Source organism: Ambystoma mexicanum, chromosome 2p, assembly GCF_040938575.1.
Source record: "Ambystoma mexicanum isolate Mex_15411 chromosome 2p, UKY_AmexF1_1, whole genome shotgun sequence".
NCBI lineage: Eukaryota > Metazoa > Chordata > Amphibia > Caudata > Ambystomatidae > Ambystoma > Ambystoma mexicanum.
This window is the reverse complement of record NC_090923.1, coordinates 1,434,604,784-1,434,626,355: the sequence shown is the minus strand read 5'-3', so window position 1 is coordinate 1,434,626,355 and position 21,572 is coordinate 1,434,604,784. Positions and strand designations below refer to the sequence as shown.

The window sequence follows — 21,572 nt, the reverse complement described above, 5'->3', positions numbered from 1 at the left end:
CGGCCATCCAGCAGGAAATTTCGATCGCAGCAGTTCATCTGGCCGGCGACGAAAACGCGGCGGCGGACGCTCTGAGCAGGCAGAGCACGGTCTCTCACGAGTGGGAGCTGGCTCAAGAAGTTCTTTTGGAGATCTTCACTCTTTGGGGGACCCCACAAGGGGATCTCTTCGCCACCAGTGTCAACCGGAAGTGCGAAAGATTCTGCACACGGGAATTTCCTCTAAGAGGAGCCTTAGGGGACGCGTTCGTAATGGAGTAGTCCTTCCCACTGCTGTACGCGTTTCCTCCAGTCCCTGTCATTCCGCAAGTGTTGCGGAGGTTCGGTTCCAGAATGATCCTCATTGCTCTGGCATGGGCCAGGAGAGTGTGGTACCCAGACCTTCTTGACATGTCCATCTGCCCTCCACGCCGTCTTCCCTATCGAGACGATCTGCTCTCATGGGACGGGGGGGGGGGGGCCAGGTTCTCCATCCAGAGGTCAAGTCTCTCAGCCTTCATGCTTGGTATCTGAAAGGTTGAGGTATAAGGATTGGGAACTCCCTGAAGATGTGATGGAGGTGTTGCTTTCGGCCAGAAGGCCAGCAACAAAATCCCTGTAGCGTTGCCGTTGGAGAAAGTTTTGCAACTGGTGCAGGGTACAGAATGTGGATCCTTTTCAATGTTTGATTATTGTGGTTCTCTCTTTTTTGCTTTCATTAGCCCACAAGGGCCTGCAAGTGGGTACCATTTAAGGGTTACCTGGCGGCACTGCAAATATTTAAGCGCTCGTCTGAGGAGTGTTCTTATTTTAAGATTCCTTTGATTTCTCAGTTTATAAAAGGGCTAACTAATGTGTTTCCACCATTACCTTTCCAGGTGCAGGGATGGGATTTGAACTTAGTTCTAAAGTTCCTAATGGAAGCTCTGTTTGAGCCTTTACATTCTTGTCCATTGAGACTGTTGGCCTTAAAGACTGTATTTTTAGTTGCGGTTACTTCCGCTCGCAGAGTGAGTGAGTTGCAGGCACTTTCCGCCAAGCCACCTTTCACGGTGTTCCATAAGAACAGGGTTGTCCTTAGGGTTTGTCCTTCTTTTCTTCCGAAGGTTGTGTTGGAATTTCATTTAAGCAAGAAGGTGATTCTTCCGGCCTTCTATTCTCCTCCGCATCCTGGTAAGGAAGAGGAAAGGCTCCATAGGTTGGATTCTAGGAGAGCTTTGAGTTTCTATCTCTCACGGATGTCCCCAGTCAGAGTGGACGATCAGCTCTTTGTTGGTTACGCTGGAAGGCGTTTAGGTCAGGCTGTTTCCAAGCAGACCTTGTCCAGATGGATCATCTTGACGATCTCGGAATGTTACCGTTTGGCGGGTAAGGACCCTCCAGTGGGCTTAAGGGCTCATTCTACTAGGCGTGTGGCTGCCTCTACTGCTCTGCAAAGGGGTGTTCCCATTCGTAATATTTGTGAAGCAGCCACATGGGCCTCTGACCATACTTTTATAAAACACTATTCCCTGGACACTATCCATGGGCAAGATTTGGCCTTTTGTAAGGCGCCCCTCTATTCTGCAATTCGATTGGGCATTCTAAAATTCTAAATTCTTTTATACGTCGGAGGACATAATCCCCTCGAAGAACAAGTTACTTTCTTACCTGTTAACGTTCTTTCGACGGGATGTTCCTCCAACGTATTCCACATCGCACCCTCCCACCCTGCCCCTCTACAGAATTTCTTATGCGATTGCAGCTTACGTTTCCGCAAGGCTTTCTGCAGTCATACTGGCAGGAGATTGGTGCCACACGTTCTGGGAAAAAAACTACAACTGAGGCTACGGGCGCTGTGCGTCCTAGATCTAACATCCGGTGACGTCGACCCACGATGGAGGCCCTCGAGGACAGCGTATCGACGTCATCGACGCAGGACGCCTACGCCGAAATTATTTATTTATTGACGAGTCAGCAGCGCTGTGGTGATTACTGTCATAGATGTGGTATATATCGGAGAAACATCCCATCGAAAGAACGTTACCAGGTAAGAAAGTAACTTGTATTTCTCCTATGTGAAAGGTGCAGTGAGCTAAAACATGACTGTAGACCCTCCTGAGTGGGAATCGGTGTTGTCCTTTATAACAGCCTCTGTTTTAATCACTCAGCCGGTTCCTTTATACTCTGCTTATTTAATGTTCTCTTCCTGTCCTCAGTGGCTTTCGGAGGGGCAGACAGAAGCCTCAGTCTACCAGCAGGCTGAAAATGGAAAGACAGAGCTGTCCCTCATGCATTTTGCCATCACCAACCCACACTGGCAGCCCCCGTTGGAAAGCTCTGCCTTCATTGGGCACCTAAAGGAGAAGGTGCACCAAGATGCAGCACTGGCTCCACCTGCCCAGCGTATCCTGTCAGAGGCACCAATATGCAGTTCCCTGCTGTCAGAGTCTGGAACCGCAGTGAGTACACTATGAAGTATTATGAGATATGGGGTATGGAACTATGCAGGTCTCTCTGGTAGGAGTGGTGATTCTTAGAGGGTTATGTTTTCATAATAATTACATCTAAATCCATGGATCTGCATAGGATGCAGTGATTTGTATGAAGGTTTGATGTATATTCAGGGCTATGTCTTGGGAGGTGTGATTTGTATTGAAGGGTGCTGTGTCTGTATTGAAAATAATGTTAAAAAAGAGAAGTGGGTCAGGGTGTGCATTTGTTTGAAATGTTGTTTTATTTTAGGACTAGACAATGCAGTTAGCTATAGGTTTGTTTTTGCTGTTTTATATATCTGAAATGCATCCTATGTGTAGCTTTTGAGTGAAATGGGATGCTACAGCACTCTTCAATGCCTGAAAACGTCAAGGGTCAGACAGCTGCAGTGAACATCATTGCACTATGTGGTCTGTGCTTGTGCGTCCAGCTTCTATCGGCAGAAAAACTGGGTAGACCCAAGGACACACTAAAACAAAGGTGCACTTCAGTTTTAGTTGCCAACTGAGCACAATGCCCTGTGCCAGATCTAGTAGCAGCCCTCCTGTCCTGCATGCACCCTTTTGGAGTTCCAGTTGTGTTGTAAAGACTTATGGGAATCATTGGCATGTACAAATGCTTCTCACACTCCCACTCTGTGCTGCAGTTACCTCCTTGCATTAAAAGGGGGTAGCATGTTGACTGGGGGTTTGGTAAAACAGTCAATTTCACTCCACTGAGTGAGCCTGGTGACAATATCCCCTGCTTGGCCCTTAAAGTGTCTGAGGTCGACTCTTGGGGGCTGGCTCCCACCACCTACCACTTGATGTGTGGCTGCGGAGGTGCATCAGGAGGATCCACTGGATCCCCTCACAACATTGGGGGCCTATGGTAGGGAAAAGCCACAGGGATTGTCGACCACCACTTGCCCTTTTCTACTAGTTTCAGACCTGTAGTCTTTCTTAACCCTCAATATCCGAATAGAGCATACTTAAACAGTTTGTTTTGCTCGCCCCTACCAAAGGGACAAGATATTGGAACGTGGAGCAGATGCTGATCCTGCTAGCTCCTCTCACAGATAACTGCATGCCTACTGGAAAACGTATCCATGATTCTGTCCGTTTTAAGATGGGGGACCTGCCCTTTAAGAGTTAGTTGGGTCTGGGTTGGAGAAAAAGTCCATAATAAATGCACTAGAGTGTGGGAGGCTCACATAGCCCATCGAATCCATGAGCTTAACCACTAATTTCACCCAACTCCAGGTCGGACTTGGAGCTGGGTGTTTCGCCAAGCTCCAAGGTCTGGCACACGGGTGGGGAACACACACACCGCTTTAAAAACCCTAGCTTGAAAAAAGAGTAGTGTCATAGTTGGGAGAAGAGGAGCAGTGAGTTGAGGAGCAGAGGTGTTTGAGATGTAGGGAGAGTAGAGTTGGGGTGTAGGGGAGCTAGATGTGCACACAGTGTATGAGGTACAGGAGGAGGGGTGACTACTCAAGAGAGTGAAAGAGGAAAAGAGTTGAGTGGAAAGGAAGGAAGATGAAGAGCTTGGAAGGATTGACCGCAGTGGAGATCAGGAAATACCTGGATGAAAATCACTAGGAGAGGGTAGAAGGAGAAGCAGTTGGAGGAGGAGGAGAGATTCAGGAAGTGAGAGTGCAAGACACAGGGAAGCTCAATTGAGGCATAGGGAGAGTGCCCAATTTAAAGATGGATCTTCAAAACCAGCCATGTGGAAGGGTTCTTAGTGGCTTCCCTAGCTGAAGAAGCCAAACTCTATGAAGGTAATGTGGACTGAGATGTAAGGAGACTTCAGGAGATGAGGATAGTGGAATTGTACAGTTAACTGCAATAAATAAATCAAGCAAAATAGAAGTACGAAAATACATTAATTTATTTGCCCTTTAACTCCAGTAAGTAAGGCAAAGGTCATGCACATATTCCATAAATAACACTATAAATATCCACACATAGACATGCATCTATTTTTTTCTGAGGCTTTGCAGAGGCCACCGTCTAGTAGTTGGGTTGGAGTATTGCATCTTTTTTTTCTACTTCAAAAATAGGGCACCGACACAGGTGTTCTTGTCACGCCATCTTTATCCTATGTGTACAAGGACCTGTGATCATTCATGCTTTGATGTCCTCTGTTGGCTGCAACTTCAAAAAGTGGAAAAGATTGCCATTGTTGCTCTACACCAGCATTCAATGAACACTGCTGCTTAGGCATACAGCATGGCACGTGGGTGGAATTTTTATCTATACTACTTGTGGCTTAGAGAAGGCCTCTATTCTCATCCATTCCACTTTCCCAGGCCACGCTCTATTCCCAATCCCTAAATGGAGAACTCTGTTTTTAAATTTTGACCAGGTTGCAATTCCCTTGGAAAGGTATGCACGAAGTGTGCAATAATTCTCTGCCAAGGGATCGCGTGAAGGTTCTGTGCTTGGCATCCCAGAAAATCTGGCTCAATACCTCTACGGAGCCCTGACAAACTCTCTGGGTGGAATACGCAATGCAAACTGTATTGGGCCAGGGTGAGACCAGCATGCTGATGAAGGTTCTCTACATCAGAGTTTCGGGCATTAGGGTCAGCGGCGACCCCTGAAGAGGGTGTGTTTTAAGGTGCATATAGGTAAGGCTTCACAGCTGTGCTGTAGCTCTAACAACTCAACGCCACATCGGGCAATGAAGAAGAATCCCCGGAATCTTAACATACGCACCATCACAAGACCACCCGATCGAAGAGCGTCACAGGGACAGGTTGATATCTTGACCCAACGAGTCAAGGCCTGGCCCAAGTGTTGAGCACAGTAGGTGCCGACTCTGGAAAACATGCATCCCCCACAGCCTGCACAAAAACATGGGGCGACAGAAAATGGGGTTCAAAAGAATCCTACATGCATCCCACAGATCACGGGGTCAGCGTAAAGTACATGCACTGAGGGAGTTCCTGCCCTTTCCTTGACCACATAAAACAAAGGACTAGTCACATTTTCTATGTCTGAGGAGTTTTGGGTCGAGAGGAAAGGCAAAGGCTTCAAAATCATCAAGGCCAAAACACAGATTGACTTACTGCATCAGAGCCAGCGTCTCGACCCAGAAAAATGACCAGTGAAAAGAATTCAAGGAAACAATAAGTAAAATGGTATACTTCATGGAGGAACATGACGGAAGAGGTCAATGGCAATTGACTGAAGCATCTACTGAGAAGCCACTCAATAAAAGAGCTACAACAGACATATGCTCTGTACCTAGGAAGAAATGCATCTAGATATGAGACATGGGGGATGACGCCGAACACGTGGGGAGGAATATAAAGACCCACATGACTGCCATGTTGTCTCCCGATGGAAAGGACCCACTAGTTTTCTGCTTTACAGGGCAGCATTACGATTTGGCATAAAAGCTAAGGAGTCTGATGAAGACATGAACTGTATAGATGACTTATTAGATTAAATGAAAACTGTCCAACTGTATCCGTTATTAAAATCAGTGAAAACGCAGAGTGGCCCCTAATTTATCAAACCCCTGAATAAAGGAAACATATAATCTGTCCCCTTGTGATTCAGTGTATTTTAGAGGTCACCCAGCTCCAGATTCACTGGCGGTAGCAACCAGAAAAAGGGCCAATGTACCCCTTTCAAATACATAGTATCCCCTGATAGAGAGTAGGCAGATTTACTTGGTGGATGAAAGGCTGCAACATCAACCGCGTACAACGTGCGTATAGCGAATGCAGCAACACCTACTGGCCAGATGCAATAGATCCTGGCGCGATGACATGGAAGCTCTAGGAAAAGATATTCTGAGCTTCAGCCAGCCTTTCAAAGGAGGGAAAGCAAACTGCCAATGCATTAATAGAAAATGCTCTAGACTCTGCAGAGATATCAGACTGGTAGATACCCGGTGCAGTGGTTCTGAAACGCCATGCCTGGCTAAGGGGGATCAGTTTCAAAGTGGCAACACAAGCCACCCTATTGGACAAGCCAATTTGAGTCGCTCCTATTTGGGAATGCAGTAGACGATGCCCTAGAGAGGGCAAAAAAAAAGATCATGGTAACCTTAAAACTCTAGGGTAGTTTTCAGGCAGAAGCTACCAACATATGGCATCTCCACAAATTGCCAACCTTTCGGAGAATACAAAGCAATGAAATCTCAGCCAACCCCACCCGGTCCTCTAAGAGGGGTGGTTCAGTGTTACGACCAGGAGGCTGGACAAGGTGGTAGAGGTCCAAGAAGGTGCATTTTGAGGGGATTGGGTCCTCCGATGTATTCCATATCTATGACGGGTAATGTCCACAGTTGTGCTGCTTCGGAAAATGTTTGGCGTCTGCGTCGATGACGTCGATGCGCCGTCCCCGAGGACCTCCTCCAACGGTCAACGTCACCCGATGTGATAAGTAGGACGCACTATGCCCAAAGCCTCAGTTCCGTTTTTTCCGTGAACGTGTTCGCTTCGTGAATCTCGGTATGCCTCGACACTTTGGAGTTTGCTGTTTTCAATTCTCGGTTCGTTGAACCTGTTCGGTTTTTTGTGAAGACCTGTTTGTGGCGATGTCTACTTCGTCTTCAACCCTGCGTCCGGGCTTCAAGAAATGCGGCCACTGTGGGTCCAAGATGTCGGTCACGGACTCGCACAACGCCTGCCTCTGGTGCCTCGGGGAGGCCCACGATACGGACGACTGTGTCGACTGCCAGTCGCTCATGGCAAAGGCCTTGCGGGAACGCAAGAAGAAGCTGTCGGTAGGCCGGGTGTCTAAGCCCCGGAAGTCGAGGTCTGCGGGGCTTTCGACGGATGACTCGAGGGGCGACTCTCCGCGTCATCGTCGGAAGTCCAATGGGTCTCCTTCCACGAGTCGGTCTCGCCACTCCTCTGCCTCTTCGAGGCATTCCTGGAAGCGCCGGCATCGGTCGCCTTTTCCGAGGACTCCGCCCGTCGGCGGGTCGCTTAGCCCTCCATGCAAGCGACACCGGAGGAATGGGCTTCCTTCGGGAAGCAGATGCTAGCGATTCTTGAATCGCAGGGCACCGGTCTGTCCGCGCCTCCGAGTGGGGTCGGTCGGCACCGGTCGAGAGACACCACTCGTACGCCTTCAGGCTCGGGTGGTCGGCACGGCTCGCGGGAGAGGACCCGCTCGGACAAGGGGAACCGTTCTTGCCATGCCCGTTCCAGGTCCTGGTCCTCGACGCGCTCGAGACCGCGTGATCCTGTGCCGTCTTCGAAGAAGAAGTCGACGCCTGTGGTGCTGAGGTCGTCGACGATTTCTCTCGAGGCTCCGTCTCTGAGGGGGTCGTCGACGCCGAGGTCGTTGAGACACGCTTGGAGCACCGGCTTCGAGGCCTGTGTCAACGTTGTCGATGCTTGAGGTGCTGCAGCTGACGTCGACGCCTTTTCTGTCGACGCCGACTCGTTCGGCACCCTTGACGCCTTTCGAGGCGGTGGTGTCGGAGGGGGCCCGTGGCACGGGATTAGCCCCTAGGAAGGCTCTGGCTAAGGTCAGGCACTGCTTTGGTCCCCAGGGGTCTTCCTCTCCCCGCCTGGAGTACATTTCAGAGGGTGATGAAGGCTCTGATGACGGCTTGGTTCCGGTTACGGTTCCAGATGAGCTTATCTCGGGCCATAGCCAGTTTGATGACCTGAGGCAGATGCTGCATGATGCCAGTGGACTGGACACCTCTCCGGAGGTGGAGTTTTGTAGGCCGGAGCCTGGCACTCATGCCGATTCTTCATATCGGCGCCTTATGTCTCGGGTCACCGAGTACTTGGGTTGGTCTGCTCTCCCAGGGGAGTTCGTTCAGGATGATCTCAGACATCCTTGATCTTGATTCCCCCCCCCCACCTGCACCCCTCCCCCCCGCTGACCCGGTTTTCCATTTCATATGGCTCTGCAGAGAAGGGTGGCGGCGGCTTGGACTGCTCCGGAGAGTCTCCCGGCAGTGGGCAAGTCTTTGTCACGAAAATACCATCCAGCCAGTAGCGACCCTGCTACTTGTCTAGGCACCCCACTCCGGAGAGTTTGGTGGTGCAGGCGGCTACGGCCCCGGCAAAGCAGGCGTCGTATCCTACCATCTCTCCGGATAGGGACGACAAACGTTTTGACGGCTGGGCGAAGAAAGTGTTTTCTTCAGGGGGTATGGCGCTTCAGGTGGCCAACTCCATATATGCCTTGTCTCGTTTCACACACACTCTGTGGAACTGTGTTGCATTAGCAGCTGAACATATTCCCGAAGGGGACGAACGGGATGGTTTCCTTGCTATGGTTCAGGATGGCAAGGATGCCATGTGTGAGGCCTTTCAGTCTGGTTTGGACTTGGCAGATTGTGTCAGCCGGTCCATGGCGGCGAGCACCGTAATGCGCAGGTTTGCGTGGTTGCGGAAGTCTGGGTTTGCTCCTGATGTGCAGTCCCGGCTACTCAACATGCCCTTCGACGGTGAACACCTTTTTGGCAGCAAGGCTGACAAGAGCCTTGAGAGGTTGCAGACCTCCAAAGCTGCAGCAAAGTCGTTGGGCGCAGCAGTTTGCCAACCTCCGCCTTTTCGTCCTAGGGGACAGCAATGGAGGGGAGGTTCCTTTCGTTATTACTCGTCCTTCAGTAAAGCGATGGGAGCTAGCAGTCAAAGAGACCATCGTAAGAGTGCCAGAGGTGTAATCAAAGGTACTCGAGGTGCCAAGGCCGCTCGGGCAGTTGCCTCTTTGCCCTCAGGCAACGCCGCAGCCGCTACCACTGTCATGAGGCCAGGTGCCATGGTTCGCCGGTTGGGGGAAGGCTGCCGCAGCATCTTGTAGAGTGGCGAGCCATTACTTCGGATGTGTGGGTTCTGGAGATCATAACCCACGGCTACGGTCTTCCTTTTCGGCAGAGGCCTCACGACAATCCACCAGGGAACCTCTCATTGAAGAGTCCGGATCCGCTCCTTGCGCAGGAAATTCAAGCCCTGCTGGAGAAAGGCGCCATAGAACTGGTGCCTGTAGCGGAGAGGAACAAGGGATGGTATTCCCCTTATTTTTTTATTTCGAAGAAAGACGGGGGATTGAGACCCATCACGGACTTGCGCGGTTTGAACAAACTCCTCGGGAAGGTCAAGTTCAAGATGGTGACTTTCTCAAGTCCTCCAGGCCCTTCAACTTCAGGACTGGTTGGTGTCTCTCGACCTCAAGGATGCTTACTTCCATGTGCCGATTCATCCCAGGCACAAGAAGTACCCGAGGTTCGCGGTTGGCGACTCGCACTTTGTTTCGGGTCCTGCCGTAGGGTTTTCACCAAGCTCATGGTGGTGGTGGCAGCGCATCTTAGGAAAGGGGGGGATTCACGTCTACCCCTACCTGGACGATTGGTTGGTCAGGGGGAGCTCTCCCGAGCAAGTCCTGGATCATCTGTCCGTCACCTGCCACTCCCTTCACAGGCTGGGCTTCTCCCTCAATTTAAAAAAGTCCCATTTGACGCCAACGCAGCGGCTCCAGTACCTCGGAGCAGTGCTCGACATATCCTTAGGGCAGTGTTTTCCTCCCCGGGTGAGGGCTCTTCACATTCAGCAGAGGTTAACAAGTTTCAATTTGCCCAGGATCTCCCAGCGTCTGAGTTCTTGAGACTGCTCAGCCTCATGGCATCCTGCATTCTTCTGGTGCCAGAGGCTTGTCTGCGGATGAGATCTTTGCAGTGGGCACTCAAGCTCCAGTGGTCTCAGTCCTCCGGCAGGCTGTTGGACCCTGTTCAGGTGCTGCCCTCGGTAGCCCAGGACCTTCTGTGGTGGGCCGTCGAAGGCAATCTGATGAAGGGGGCCCCATTTTGGCTGCCCTGGCCGGAGGTGACGATCGTGACGGACGCATCCCTCACGGGATGGGGAGCTCATGCCAACGAGTCGACAGTCAACGGTCGTTGGTCTCCGTCTGAGTCCAGACTCCATATCAATCTGTTGGAGCTGAGGGCCGTCGGGCTAGCCCTGAAGGCTTTTCTGCCGACTGTGCGCGGAAAGAGTGTCCTGATTCTAAGGGACAACACGGTGGCCATGCACTATCTCAACAATAAGGGGGGGGCAGGGTCACTTCCGCTGTGCAGGGAGGCGATGCAGCTCGAGTTCTGGGCCATTCAGCAGGAAGTTTCGATCTCGGCTGTTCATCTGGCCGGAGACGACAACGAGACGGCGGACGCTCTGAGCAGGCAGAGCACGAACTCTCACGAGTGGGAGCTGGCTCAGGAGATTCTCCTGGAGATCTTCGCCCTTTGGGGGACCCCTCATGTGGATCTCTTCGCCTCCAGTGTCAACCGGAAGTGCGAAAGGAGCCTTAGGAGACGCGTTCGTGGTGGAGTGGTCATTCCTACTGCTGTACGCGTTTCCTCCAGTCCCCGTCATCCCGCAAGTACTGCAGAGGTTACGGAGGTTCGGTTCCCGGATGATCCTCATTGATCTGGCGTGGGCCCGGAGGACGTGGTACCCGGACCTTCTCCACTTGTCTATCTGCCCTCCACGTCGTCTTCCCTACCGAGACTATCTGCTCTCACGGGAGGGGGGTCAGGTTCTCCATCCAGAGGTCAGATCCCTCAACCTTCACGCTTGGCTTCTGAAAGGTTGAGGTATAAGGATTGGGACCTCCCTGAAGATGTGATGGAGGTGTTGCTCGCGGCCGGCAACAAAGTCTCTGTACCGTTGCCGTTGGAGAAAGTTCTGCGACTGGTGCAGAGTAAAGAATGTGGATCCTTTTGAATGTGACATTCCCATGGTTCTGTCTTTTTTGCTTTCTTTGGCCCACAGGGGCTTGCAAGTGGGGATCATTAAAGGTTACCTGGCGGCGCTGTCCTTATTTAAGCGCTCGTCTGAAGAGTGTTCCTATTTTAAGATTCCTTTAATTTCGCAGTTTTTGAAAGGGCTCACTAATGTGTTCCCTCTGTCACCTTTTCTGGTGCCCGGTTGGGATTTGAACCTTGTTCTTAAGTTTCTTATGGGTGCTCCGTTTTAGCCTTTACATTCTTGCCCTTTGAGGCTGTTAACTCTGAAAACTGTGTTTTTGGTTGCGGTTACTTCCGCTCGCAGAGTGAGTGAGTTACAGGCACTTTCAGTTAAGCCACCCTTCACTGTGTTTCATAAGGACAGGTTTGTCCTTAGAGTTCGTCCTTTTCATCCGAAGGTGGTTTCGGAATTTCATTTGAGTCAGAAGGTTGTTCTTCCGGCGTTCTATCCTCCTCCACATCCTGGTAAGGAAGAGGAGAGTCTCCATAAGCTTGATCCTAGGAGAGCGTTGAGCTTTTATATTTCGAGCATGTCCTGGCTCAGAGTGGACAACCAACTTTTCTTTGGTTACTGGGTAAGGATCCTCCGGCTGGCTTGCGGGCCCATTCTATCAGGGGAGTGGCTGCGTCTACTGCCCTGCAGAGGGGAGTGCCTATTCGTCACATCTGTGATGCAGCCACCTGGGCTTTAGTACATACTTTTGTACGTCACTACTCCCTCGATTCCATCAGAGGGCAGGATCTGGCCTTTGGTAAGGCAGTCCTCTATTCCGCAATTTGATTGGGCATGCTAAATTTGTGTTCTAAATTCTTTCCCACCTCCTTGCTTGGTACTGCTTTGAGTCTGTCATAGATATGGAATACGTCGGAGGACCCAATCCCCTCGAAGAACAAGTTACTTTCTTACCTGGTAAAGTTCTTTCAATGGGATGGGATGTCCGACGACTTATTCCATATCGCTCCCTCCCTGCCTTCCCCGCTGCAGAATTTCTTTTGCCATTGCAACTTGCGTTCCACAAGGCCTTGTGTGTCTGACTGGCAGAAAACTGGTGGCACACGTTCTGGGAAAAAAACTATAACTGAGGCTATGGGCGTAGTGCGTCCTATTTATCACATCGGTTGACGTCGGCCGTCGGAGGAGGTCCTCGGGGACGGCGCATCGACGTCATCGACGCAGGACGCAGACGCCAAAGATTTTCCGAAGCAGCACAGCTGTGGACATTACCTGTCATAGATATGGAATACGTCGTTGGACCATCCCATCGAAAGAACGTTACCTGGTAAGAAAGAAACTTGTTCTTCGATCTCCAAATAGTGACATTAAGGTCCAGAAGCCCTCCCATGTTTCCCCAGTAGAAGCAAGAGTAACATAATTTCCCTACGCGTGGGAGGGGATCATATCGGAAAAGTGGGTGTTAGACACAGTGGCTCGAAATTACTGTGTGGAGCTTGTGAACAAGCCATGCAACCTGCACTATGATAGCTAAAGATGACTCATGATTATCTGCAACTCCAATAAAAACAAGTCTAGGCGCTGCTGTTAAAAAGCTGGTAAACCTGGGCGTTTATTCTCTTAATTTTCTAGTACCCAAAAAATCCCAGACTGCTCCTAGACCTATGGCCAGCAAACAAGGATGTCAAAATGCAGATGAGATGAGAATGACCACCCTTCAGAAAGTTATCCCACTCCTAAAGAGGAGTGATTATATGTCAACATTGGTTATGGGAGATGCATGCTTGTGTATTCAATGCTCCCAGAGCACCAAAAGAAGCTAAGATTAAAAATAGATTCACGTCAACAGGTCTCAACCCTCTACAAGGCATTGGCCTTCTTCTCGACTAGGCAGCTAGATGACTTAACACATAGATGGCAGAGAGTCTTGGGAGGAATAGACAACAAAGATTGGAGTGAGCCCCTGCATTTCCTCAGAGGTGCCATTTTGACGAGATTGAGGACTTTACAATTCAAATATTTACATAGTTTATAACTCCAGTGAGAGGCTGAAAACATGGGATGACGAAATTATGCCAGCTGCCCAAAGTGTGTTAATGCTACAGAACTCTTTCATATGACCTGGGAGTGTACCAGAGTGAGAAGATTATGGGAGAAAGTCGGATGGGAAATGGAGGGGGGTACTGGCTAGCCTGATTGTTCTGGATCAGGGAAATGCAATACTACTAGGGATATGGGTGAATGGGGAGATTCCCAGGCATCAGAAAATGCTCTCCTGAACACTGCCTTCATAGTAACAAAACAGGCGGTAGTCGAGCAGTGAATGAGTCTGGATCTGCCACGCTTACCGAAGTGATGCTCAGAAATGGAGGTGCTTATGTAAATGTACAGAATCTGGTGGAATTGGGAGTATCTGGGACATTGACAGAAACCCCAAATACAGGAGGGGAACGAGAGGGAGTGGGATGGAATGGCGTCCCATGTGGTACACTCAGAAAATCTGCACTCAAGTAGATGCAGGGGTGTAGGAAGGGGAGTTGCGAGGGGGGCGATGTTGCAACAAATTGTTTTTGCTGCAACATTTAAATGTTCTTCCTTTTCGAATTGCATCGGCAACTTGTGTATTCATCAAGGTGCTCGCAGTTGCAGCGGCACACCTTCGCCGTCGGAACATTCCTGTGTACTCTCATCTAGATGACTGGCTAATAACAGGAGATAATGGGAGAAACAGGAGCGATTTGCTTGCAAAACATAGCTTAGACCATAGACCGTCTACACCTACTAGATTTCTCAATTGATGAAACCAAGTTAAGCATCAGAGCGTCGCAAACAAAACCATTTCTCTGGACAATTTTAGACACACATCAGGTCCTAGCTTATCTCGCACAAGGAGTGCAAGCCATTATTAGCCCAGATTCCCAGTTACTAGGCCAGAACTCCTAGAACGGTCAGGAAGATCATGAAGCTGTTACGAATGATGGCGTTATGAATTTACTTTCTTCCTCGTGCACGCCTGAATATGCTCCCTCTACAACAGTGGCTCTCAGACCAACCGTCACAAGTGTCTGGTGGGTGGGATGCTCTAGTGGTGGTGTCGCAAAGGGTAGTAAACGCTATTCGATGGTGGACAGCATTGACTCACTACTAACTTTCCGAAAAGCAATAAAAACCCAGCTGTTTGTATAACGTTGCCTCTCTGAGGTTAGCACTCACTGTATAATTATGATACTTTACCTGTAACCACCTAGGTGTCACTATATTGTGCTGCTCACTGTGACTGAGCAATGAAATGTTCCTGTAACTAAGTCACTCTCTTGCAACAACGCCTCGATGCCCATGGGCTGTTAGTGCGCTTTACAAATAAATAAATAAATAAATAAATAAATACAGTCAAACATGCTAAAGGGCAGACCTTTCATCAACCCGCCACTTCAGAAACCAACTACCGCAGACACCTCTCAGGTTGACTGGGGAGCCCGTTGTCGAGAGCTCACTGTACTTACTGGCTGCTGGGACACAGCAACATGCACAACAACACACACTTGTTAGAACACTTGGCGATTAAATTGAGTCTATGCCCATTCCAAGCAGGACGTTCAAACAGTAGGACATTCATCAACACAGTCATGATCTACATAAACAAACAAGGCGGAACACATTCAAGAGTTCAGGCTCTCCTCGCACAAAGGATTTGCCACTGGTGGGTCGGGAGACGCATCTTCATTCGAGCACATGTACCAAGAGATCACAACTTGCCAGACAACATAAGCAGAGTGCTCATACAATAGCACAAGTGGGATATTAACACAAATCCACTACAATAGATGTTTGCAGTTTGGGGGCAGCTTTCTGTGGATCTGCTGGCAACAGACCAGAAGGCCAAATGCACAACCTTCGCATTTAAGTACCCACAGGAGGAGTCCCTATGGAAAACACTATGGATACTGTTGGGGAGAATTCTCAGAAATGTGCTAATTCCTCTCTACCGTAGAGACCCCCAGCACTTTTGCTGGACTCTAGGACTTTTTAAATTTGAACCTGGAGAGAGTGAGACCTTTTTCCCACTCTCGTATTTTTCTGATTATTTGTGTTTCCTTGCATTTTTTGGAGTCTGACAAACTCCATAGGCATCTTTTTGCATTGTCACGCTTCACCTTTAGTGCAGTGACACAGGGAAGTCTTTCAGATTTCCCAAGATTTAAATACCTTACTTTTGGATCAACTACTGTTTCCAAGAGCAGTAAAGTGAAATTGACTTTACTTACATTGTAACTTTATAGACCCAGCACACACTATCTTTTTTTTCTTTTTTTTTATCGAATCATTTTCCATGAACTAGTAATTGTACTCTATATCCGGCGTACTTTCATTTCCTCCAGTTCAATGATTCTCTTTTGCCTCCGAGTTTTAACAGTTATCCCTTATCCCGCCACGATCCCCCCCCCTCCCCCTTCCCTCAGCACACACTATCTTACAATAGGGTGCTGGAGGGATTACTTAGTAGCCCCTTTGTCTAGCTTCTCATGTAACATTTTTTTAGGTTACCCTTAAAGCAATTAATGGCTGGTGGCTGTGGTTACTTTTTACTACCGTGTCGTGTCTTTACCGCGGGCTGTGTTCGCAGCTACAGTAAAGCACCCAAGTATGCCATTTTTGTCAAAATGGCACCGGTTTTCTTTTTTCGCCATTTCTTTGTGGAAAGGTCCTTCTTGAGATTTACACTGCGCGCCAAACCAGGTTTGGTCCCTTTGTTCGTTTGGTCTTTGGCGGGCTTCACGAGTGAAACCCGCCTCTGGCTCTAGAGAGTCTGGTGGGGGCAGGAAGTGAGGGAGGTGCCCGAAACTCCCTGTGCTTAGTCTCCTAGGAGACAGAAATGCACTCCTAGGTGATTGGCCGGCTGGCTGTCCGGCAAGGACAGCCATCCTGCTGGGTGATTGGCAGCTAGGCTGGAATGAATGGGAGAAACCTGCATAAAAGGCAAGGCTTTTTGGCTGGAAGGCAGTCGACCACTGGACGAAGGAATCCGAAGAAGAACTGGAAGAAGACACCTGCCGCAACTCCTTGACCGTTGGTTTGCCTGGTGAAGCTCTGCTGCTGTGCTGAAGCTCCAAGTTCACCTCGACAGGGAAGCCTTGCGAAGACGACTTCTCCCCTTGAGTTGTGGGACCAATCAACTCCCAAGTAAGCCACCTGGACATCCGTTTCGGAGCTGGTTGAATTTCCACAGAGTGCTGCTGGAAACCGTGTAGCCAGGGAGAAGAACACCAGTTTGTGTGCATTGCTTTAAGTTGGCCAAGAGACTCCAGGAAGATCCTCCGGACTCCCAGGAAGCAGGACTGACCGAGCCCCCTCAACAGAGTGTAGGACCCCAGATGCAAGGAAGGCCCATCTCGTCAATAAGAAACTGTGGTGGTTCTGTTTGCGGTAGATGCAAGGAGCTGAAACACCGAAGAGCCACTGATTTGAAGTTGGCTGGTTGCGGTCGGTGACCATCCCGTTGTGGTGCAGTAGTCCCCAGAAGTCCTCCCTCTTGTCCCCACGACTGAGGCCCAGGAACAGCAGGATCTGCAGAACTGCACAGGAACCAGGATCACCAGTTGCCTCTTTTCTTCAAACCAAAGGTACTGTAAAGTCTGAGAGAACTTACCTCTCATGGTAGATTTGCTTGTAGCTTCTACTTCACAAGTCTCCCGGCTTGTGGCCCTACATTTGATTCTTTTCTTCTTCAAAGAACTTTAAAAACATTGTGCAAATACTTTCTCACCTTCAAGAAGTGCGTCAGTTACCAAGACTTTTGCCCATTGACATTGGCTTAGCCTAGTTCCCTGAAGGGCCCTTCTCTCCTCTGTTGTTGTTACACCTATCCTTCCAGGAAGGGGTTAAACTATTCTGCATGGGGGGGTCCAAAAGTATCTGCCTCGTTTACTAAGTACATTTAAGATCTCTTTTATTCTGCTGAATCTTTCTTTTTACCTTCTCTCTGCATACTCTAGATGTAACAGTAATATATTAATGCCAACAGCAACCTAGTTATTTAAGTCACTTGAGGGTGCAGGAAGTGTCTGTATGCCATCCCCAATGGGAATTGCTGAATCTAAATAAACCTAAGAGTGGATTTTTGAAGTTTATTTAATTGGTGATTTTATATTGCTCCTTTCTGAAGAAGGCTTGGATAAATGACAGGTAAATAAATTAATAATTGTTTTATCACGAAACCTTGAGTATCAGATTATTTGAATACCTGTCACTGTGAATCTATGTGTAACTGCACTACTGCTCACATTGACCCCTCTTGAGATAAGCCTGGCTGCTAGGCCACACTACCAACCTGTGTAGTACAGACTTATACCCAAGGTTGGGTCCCTATTGCCAGGAGGCTAAGGTTGTTGTAGTGCCCCCTAAGGGTACTACCCCAAATCTTTACCTAACAGATACATTGGACAGGGCTATTTGTTCACACTTCCCCCTTTGCCACTTCTGCTCCACAAAATGTCTCACAAGCTACGCCACAAACCTTAAATCCTGATTCTCATTGCACCAATATGGGCGAGATAAATGTGTTACTGCAACCTCCTGAGGATGGCGGTCCGGCCACCAATCTAGCTCTGTCCGATTCACAATTTACTGACCCAACAGCAGGTTTGAATGAACACATCCAAGACCACACACAAGGGACCTGGTAGTATGGCACCTGAAGTTGAAGTGATAGATTATGGCCGTTTGCATTTCCACCAAGATGCATGGTATGTTGCAAGAAGCTCGATAACCAGACACTAGACACTGCTACTATAATAAATTGAAGCAGTTCCTCATCTGCTGTTCGTACAAAATGATCATTCCTGTTACCTTTGTTCTACTGAACATTGGAACATCTCTACTGTACCACTTTACCCCCTCACTCCACTCTTCCTCATCGTGGGGCGAGGGCAGGAGCCCCCCCAGCACCCCCAGCCCAGCAGAGGAACCACGCGACAAGCGGGGAACAGGACAGGGCCTGCCTGACCCTGTCCCCACACGGCGCCTGACTCGCCCATGCCGGGCGCAGCGCGGGCTGAAACCGAGGCTGAGCCTCATTTACATCAGCGGCAACCGCCGGCAGGCGGATCACGCCGGCGGCCAGCTCCAAGGCCACTCTAAGGCCTGTTGAGAGCCTGTTTGGAGCATCAGGAGCCGGGGGCCACGGACCATTAATCTTTTGTGAGTAGTGGGAATACCCTCAGTCTATACTATTGTGCTTTCTGGTATGCCCTCTGCTACTCCGCACCCATAAACATTTGAACTCGGTTTCTTTAACTGTTTGCTACATATGCTCATGCTTCCAACGCCGCCGCCTCTATGCATTACTGCTGCCACCTCTTTAATAGTACAGGCATCCTTAGCCCTTAGTGCTCCATGCCTCATGACTGCTATTTGGCCGTGCCCTATGGTCGCTAACGTACCACCGCAACTGTGTTGTGCCCTATGGTCGCCTAGACCCCACTTGCATTGTGTTGTGCCCTATGGTCGCCCAGACCCCACTTGCATTGTGTTGTGCCCTATGGTCGCCCAGACCCCACTTGCATTGTGTTGTGCCCTATGGTCGCCCAGACCCCACTTGCATTGTGTTGTGCCCTATGGTCGCCCAGACCCCACTTGCATTGTGTTGTGCCCTATGGTCGCCCAGACCCCACTTGCATTGTGTTGTGCCCTATGGTCGCTTAGACCATACTTGCATTGTGTTGTGCCCTATGGTCGCCCAGACCCCACTTGCATTGTGTTGTGCCCTATGGTCGCCTAGACCATACTTGCATTGTGTTGTGCCCTATGGTCGCCTAGACCCCACTTGCATTGTGTTGTGCCCCATGGTCGCCTAGACCCCACCTGCATTGTGTTGTGCCCCATGGTCACCTAGACCCCACTTGCATTGTGTTGTGCCCTATGGTCGCCTAGACCCCACCTGCATTGTGTTGTGCCCCATGGTCGCCTAGACCCCACTTGCATTGTGTTGTGCCCTATGGTCGCCTAGACCCCACCTGCATTGTGTTGTGCCCTATGGTCGCCTAGACCTCATTCGCATTGTGTTGTGCCCTATGGTCGCCTAGACCCCACTTGCATTGGGTTGTGCCCTATGGTCGCCTAGACCCCACTTGCATTGTGTTGTGCCCTATGGTCGCCTAGACCCCACCTGCATTGTGTTGTGCCCTATGGTCGCCTAGACCTCATTCGCATTGTGTTGTGCCCTACCTATAACGCCTATGCCCCCTTCACGCCACTCCCCTGTACTTTACCTTAGCCCCAGCATGCTACTCTGCCTGACTGCGATCATGTTCCCTTTCTGTGTCATGCAAAGTAACATACCCTGCACTGGCAACAGTTACCTAGCCTATAATAATGGTTTAGTCAGACCCGCCTGCCCAAGACACCACCCGATCACCTGCCCTACACCATTACTGCCCACCACACCAGCCTTCCCCCCGGATACCAAGTCCGCCCTTCCCACCCATAGACATGCACACGTTCCGCATGTCGCAGCTAACACACACCTAGCTGTCTATAAGCAGAACCCCATCAACACGAGAGCATCTTGCCCTACCATTGACTACAACACCTCTACATTAGCTAACCCAACCAACTCCCGTAACACTACCCTCATCCCCTCCGATCGGAATTCTAGACTTGGCGCTAGAACCCACTACAGACCTAGCAAAGGCCCTACCAAATCACTCAATAAGATCAACCCTCACACTGTAACACCCATCAACACTATCCATCCCAGTCTTAAAGGAGCTCTCCTAAATGTCAGATCATTAGTCGCCCATGCCTCAGAAGTCGCTGACATCATTCTAACAAACAACCTGGACTTCCTTGCGGTAACCGAAACATGGCTGCACGATGCTGCAGGTCCATCTCTTACCCTAGCCATACCTGATAACTACACCATCCTTAGAGCAGATAGACCGAACGCTCGAGGTGGCGGCGTAGCTATCATCTTTAAGTCCACGCTTGACATCAGACTATCCTCTGCTCCCCCACTCAAATCCTGTGAACACATTACAGTCAAATTTCAAACCTCCCCTAAAAGTACTATTACGCTGCACTTAATTTACCGACCCCCGGGCCCTCCTGGCTCATTTGAGGAAGACATCACTTCACTAGTTGCTGAAAGTTCCAAACCATCAGCACAATTGATTATACTCGGAGACTTTAACCTTGGGTTTAACGACCCCCTAGACACCCCAGCCACTGCCCTGGCCATGGCATTAGAGGAGCATGGCCTCCAACAACTTTGCTCCAAACCTACCCACTCGAAAGGCAGAATCCTTGACTGGATAACTACCCTTAACTGCAACATTACTACGAAAGATCCCACACAACTTATCTGGACTGACCACCACCTCCTCCCGTTTGACATTCTTACCAGCAACTCAGCACATAAAAGGCCTATCATGGCACCTGCCTGCCCTACTAGGAAAAAGAGCAATATCACAGCGGAAGCCCTAATACCTCTGGTGATCCCTACTTTAAACGCACTACCCGCCACAATGGACTTGAACCAACTGGTCAACGCCTACAATGAGTCCATGGCCAAAGCCATTGACATCATTGCCCCACTGAAACTGCGCAAAGGAATACCCAAAGCGCACCTGAACACATGGTTCACCCCGGAGCTCAAAACCCTGCGTCAACAAAAAAACAAACTTGAAGCACTCTGGAAATCAGTGCCTTCTATAAATAACAGAACCAATCTCACCAACATCTCCACCCTCTACAAAAATGAGATTATACGGGCCAAGAAAGAATCTCTCAATACTAGGATCTCCCAGGCAAGCTCCAGTACTAAGGAGCTCTTTAACATACTAAAGGAATTAGAAAACCCCATTACCCCCACTGACTCTTGCACTAAGGATAAACCCTGGTGCACAGGGATCCAGAATGCCCTAGCTAACAAAATCTCAGGGCTCCAAACTAAAATCAACAACAAACGACAACAACTCACTCTCGATCCCACCTCCTTCCCCACGCCCCCTCCACCTACTGCCACTAATTCAGGCTTCACCTTCAAAAAGGTATCCATATTGGAGGTTCAGAAAATTATAGCATCCCTTAAACCATCGAATTGCAAGGGGGACAGCTGCCCCGCACAGATCATAAAAGATGCAGCTAGGGATCTCTCCCCATTTATCACCAAAGTAATAAACCTGTCCTTCGCCAACAACATGGTCCCCAGCAATCTGAAACAGTCCTGGGTCCTACCGCTACTAAAAAAAACTACTCTCAACCCTGACATCCCCACGAATTACAGACCCATTACCACCGTCCCATTCCTACTAAAAATCTTGGATAGAGTGGCTTATTTACAAATCCAGGACTACCTTGAGGCCAATCACCTACTAGGAACTCGCCAATCTGGCTTTAGACCACAACACGGGACAGAAACGGCCCTTGTTGATCTCAAATGCCAGATAGACGAACTCAAA

General features: G+C 49.6%; 1 protein-coding gene across 6 annotated transcripts in view; it reads left to right on the top strand.

Annotated features, from left to right (window-relative positions):
* The window catches only part of LOC138567588 (autophagy-related protein 9A-like), a 446,942-nt gene that overhangs the window by 308,041 nt on the left and 117,329 nt on the right, over positions 1–21,572 (top strand). For all 6 annotated transcript variants that reach the window (XM_069645965.1, XM_069645964.1, XM_069645966.1 and 3 more), the window contains one exon: positions 2,177–2,419. In XM_069645965.1, coding sequence (XP_069502066.1) covers positions 2,177–2,419 — 243 coding nt within the window. The remainder of the gene's footprint in view (positions 1–2,176; positions 2,420–21,572) is intronic.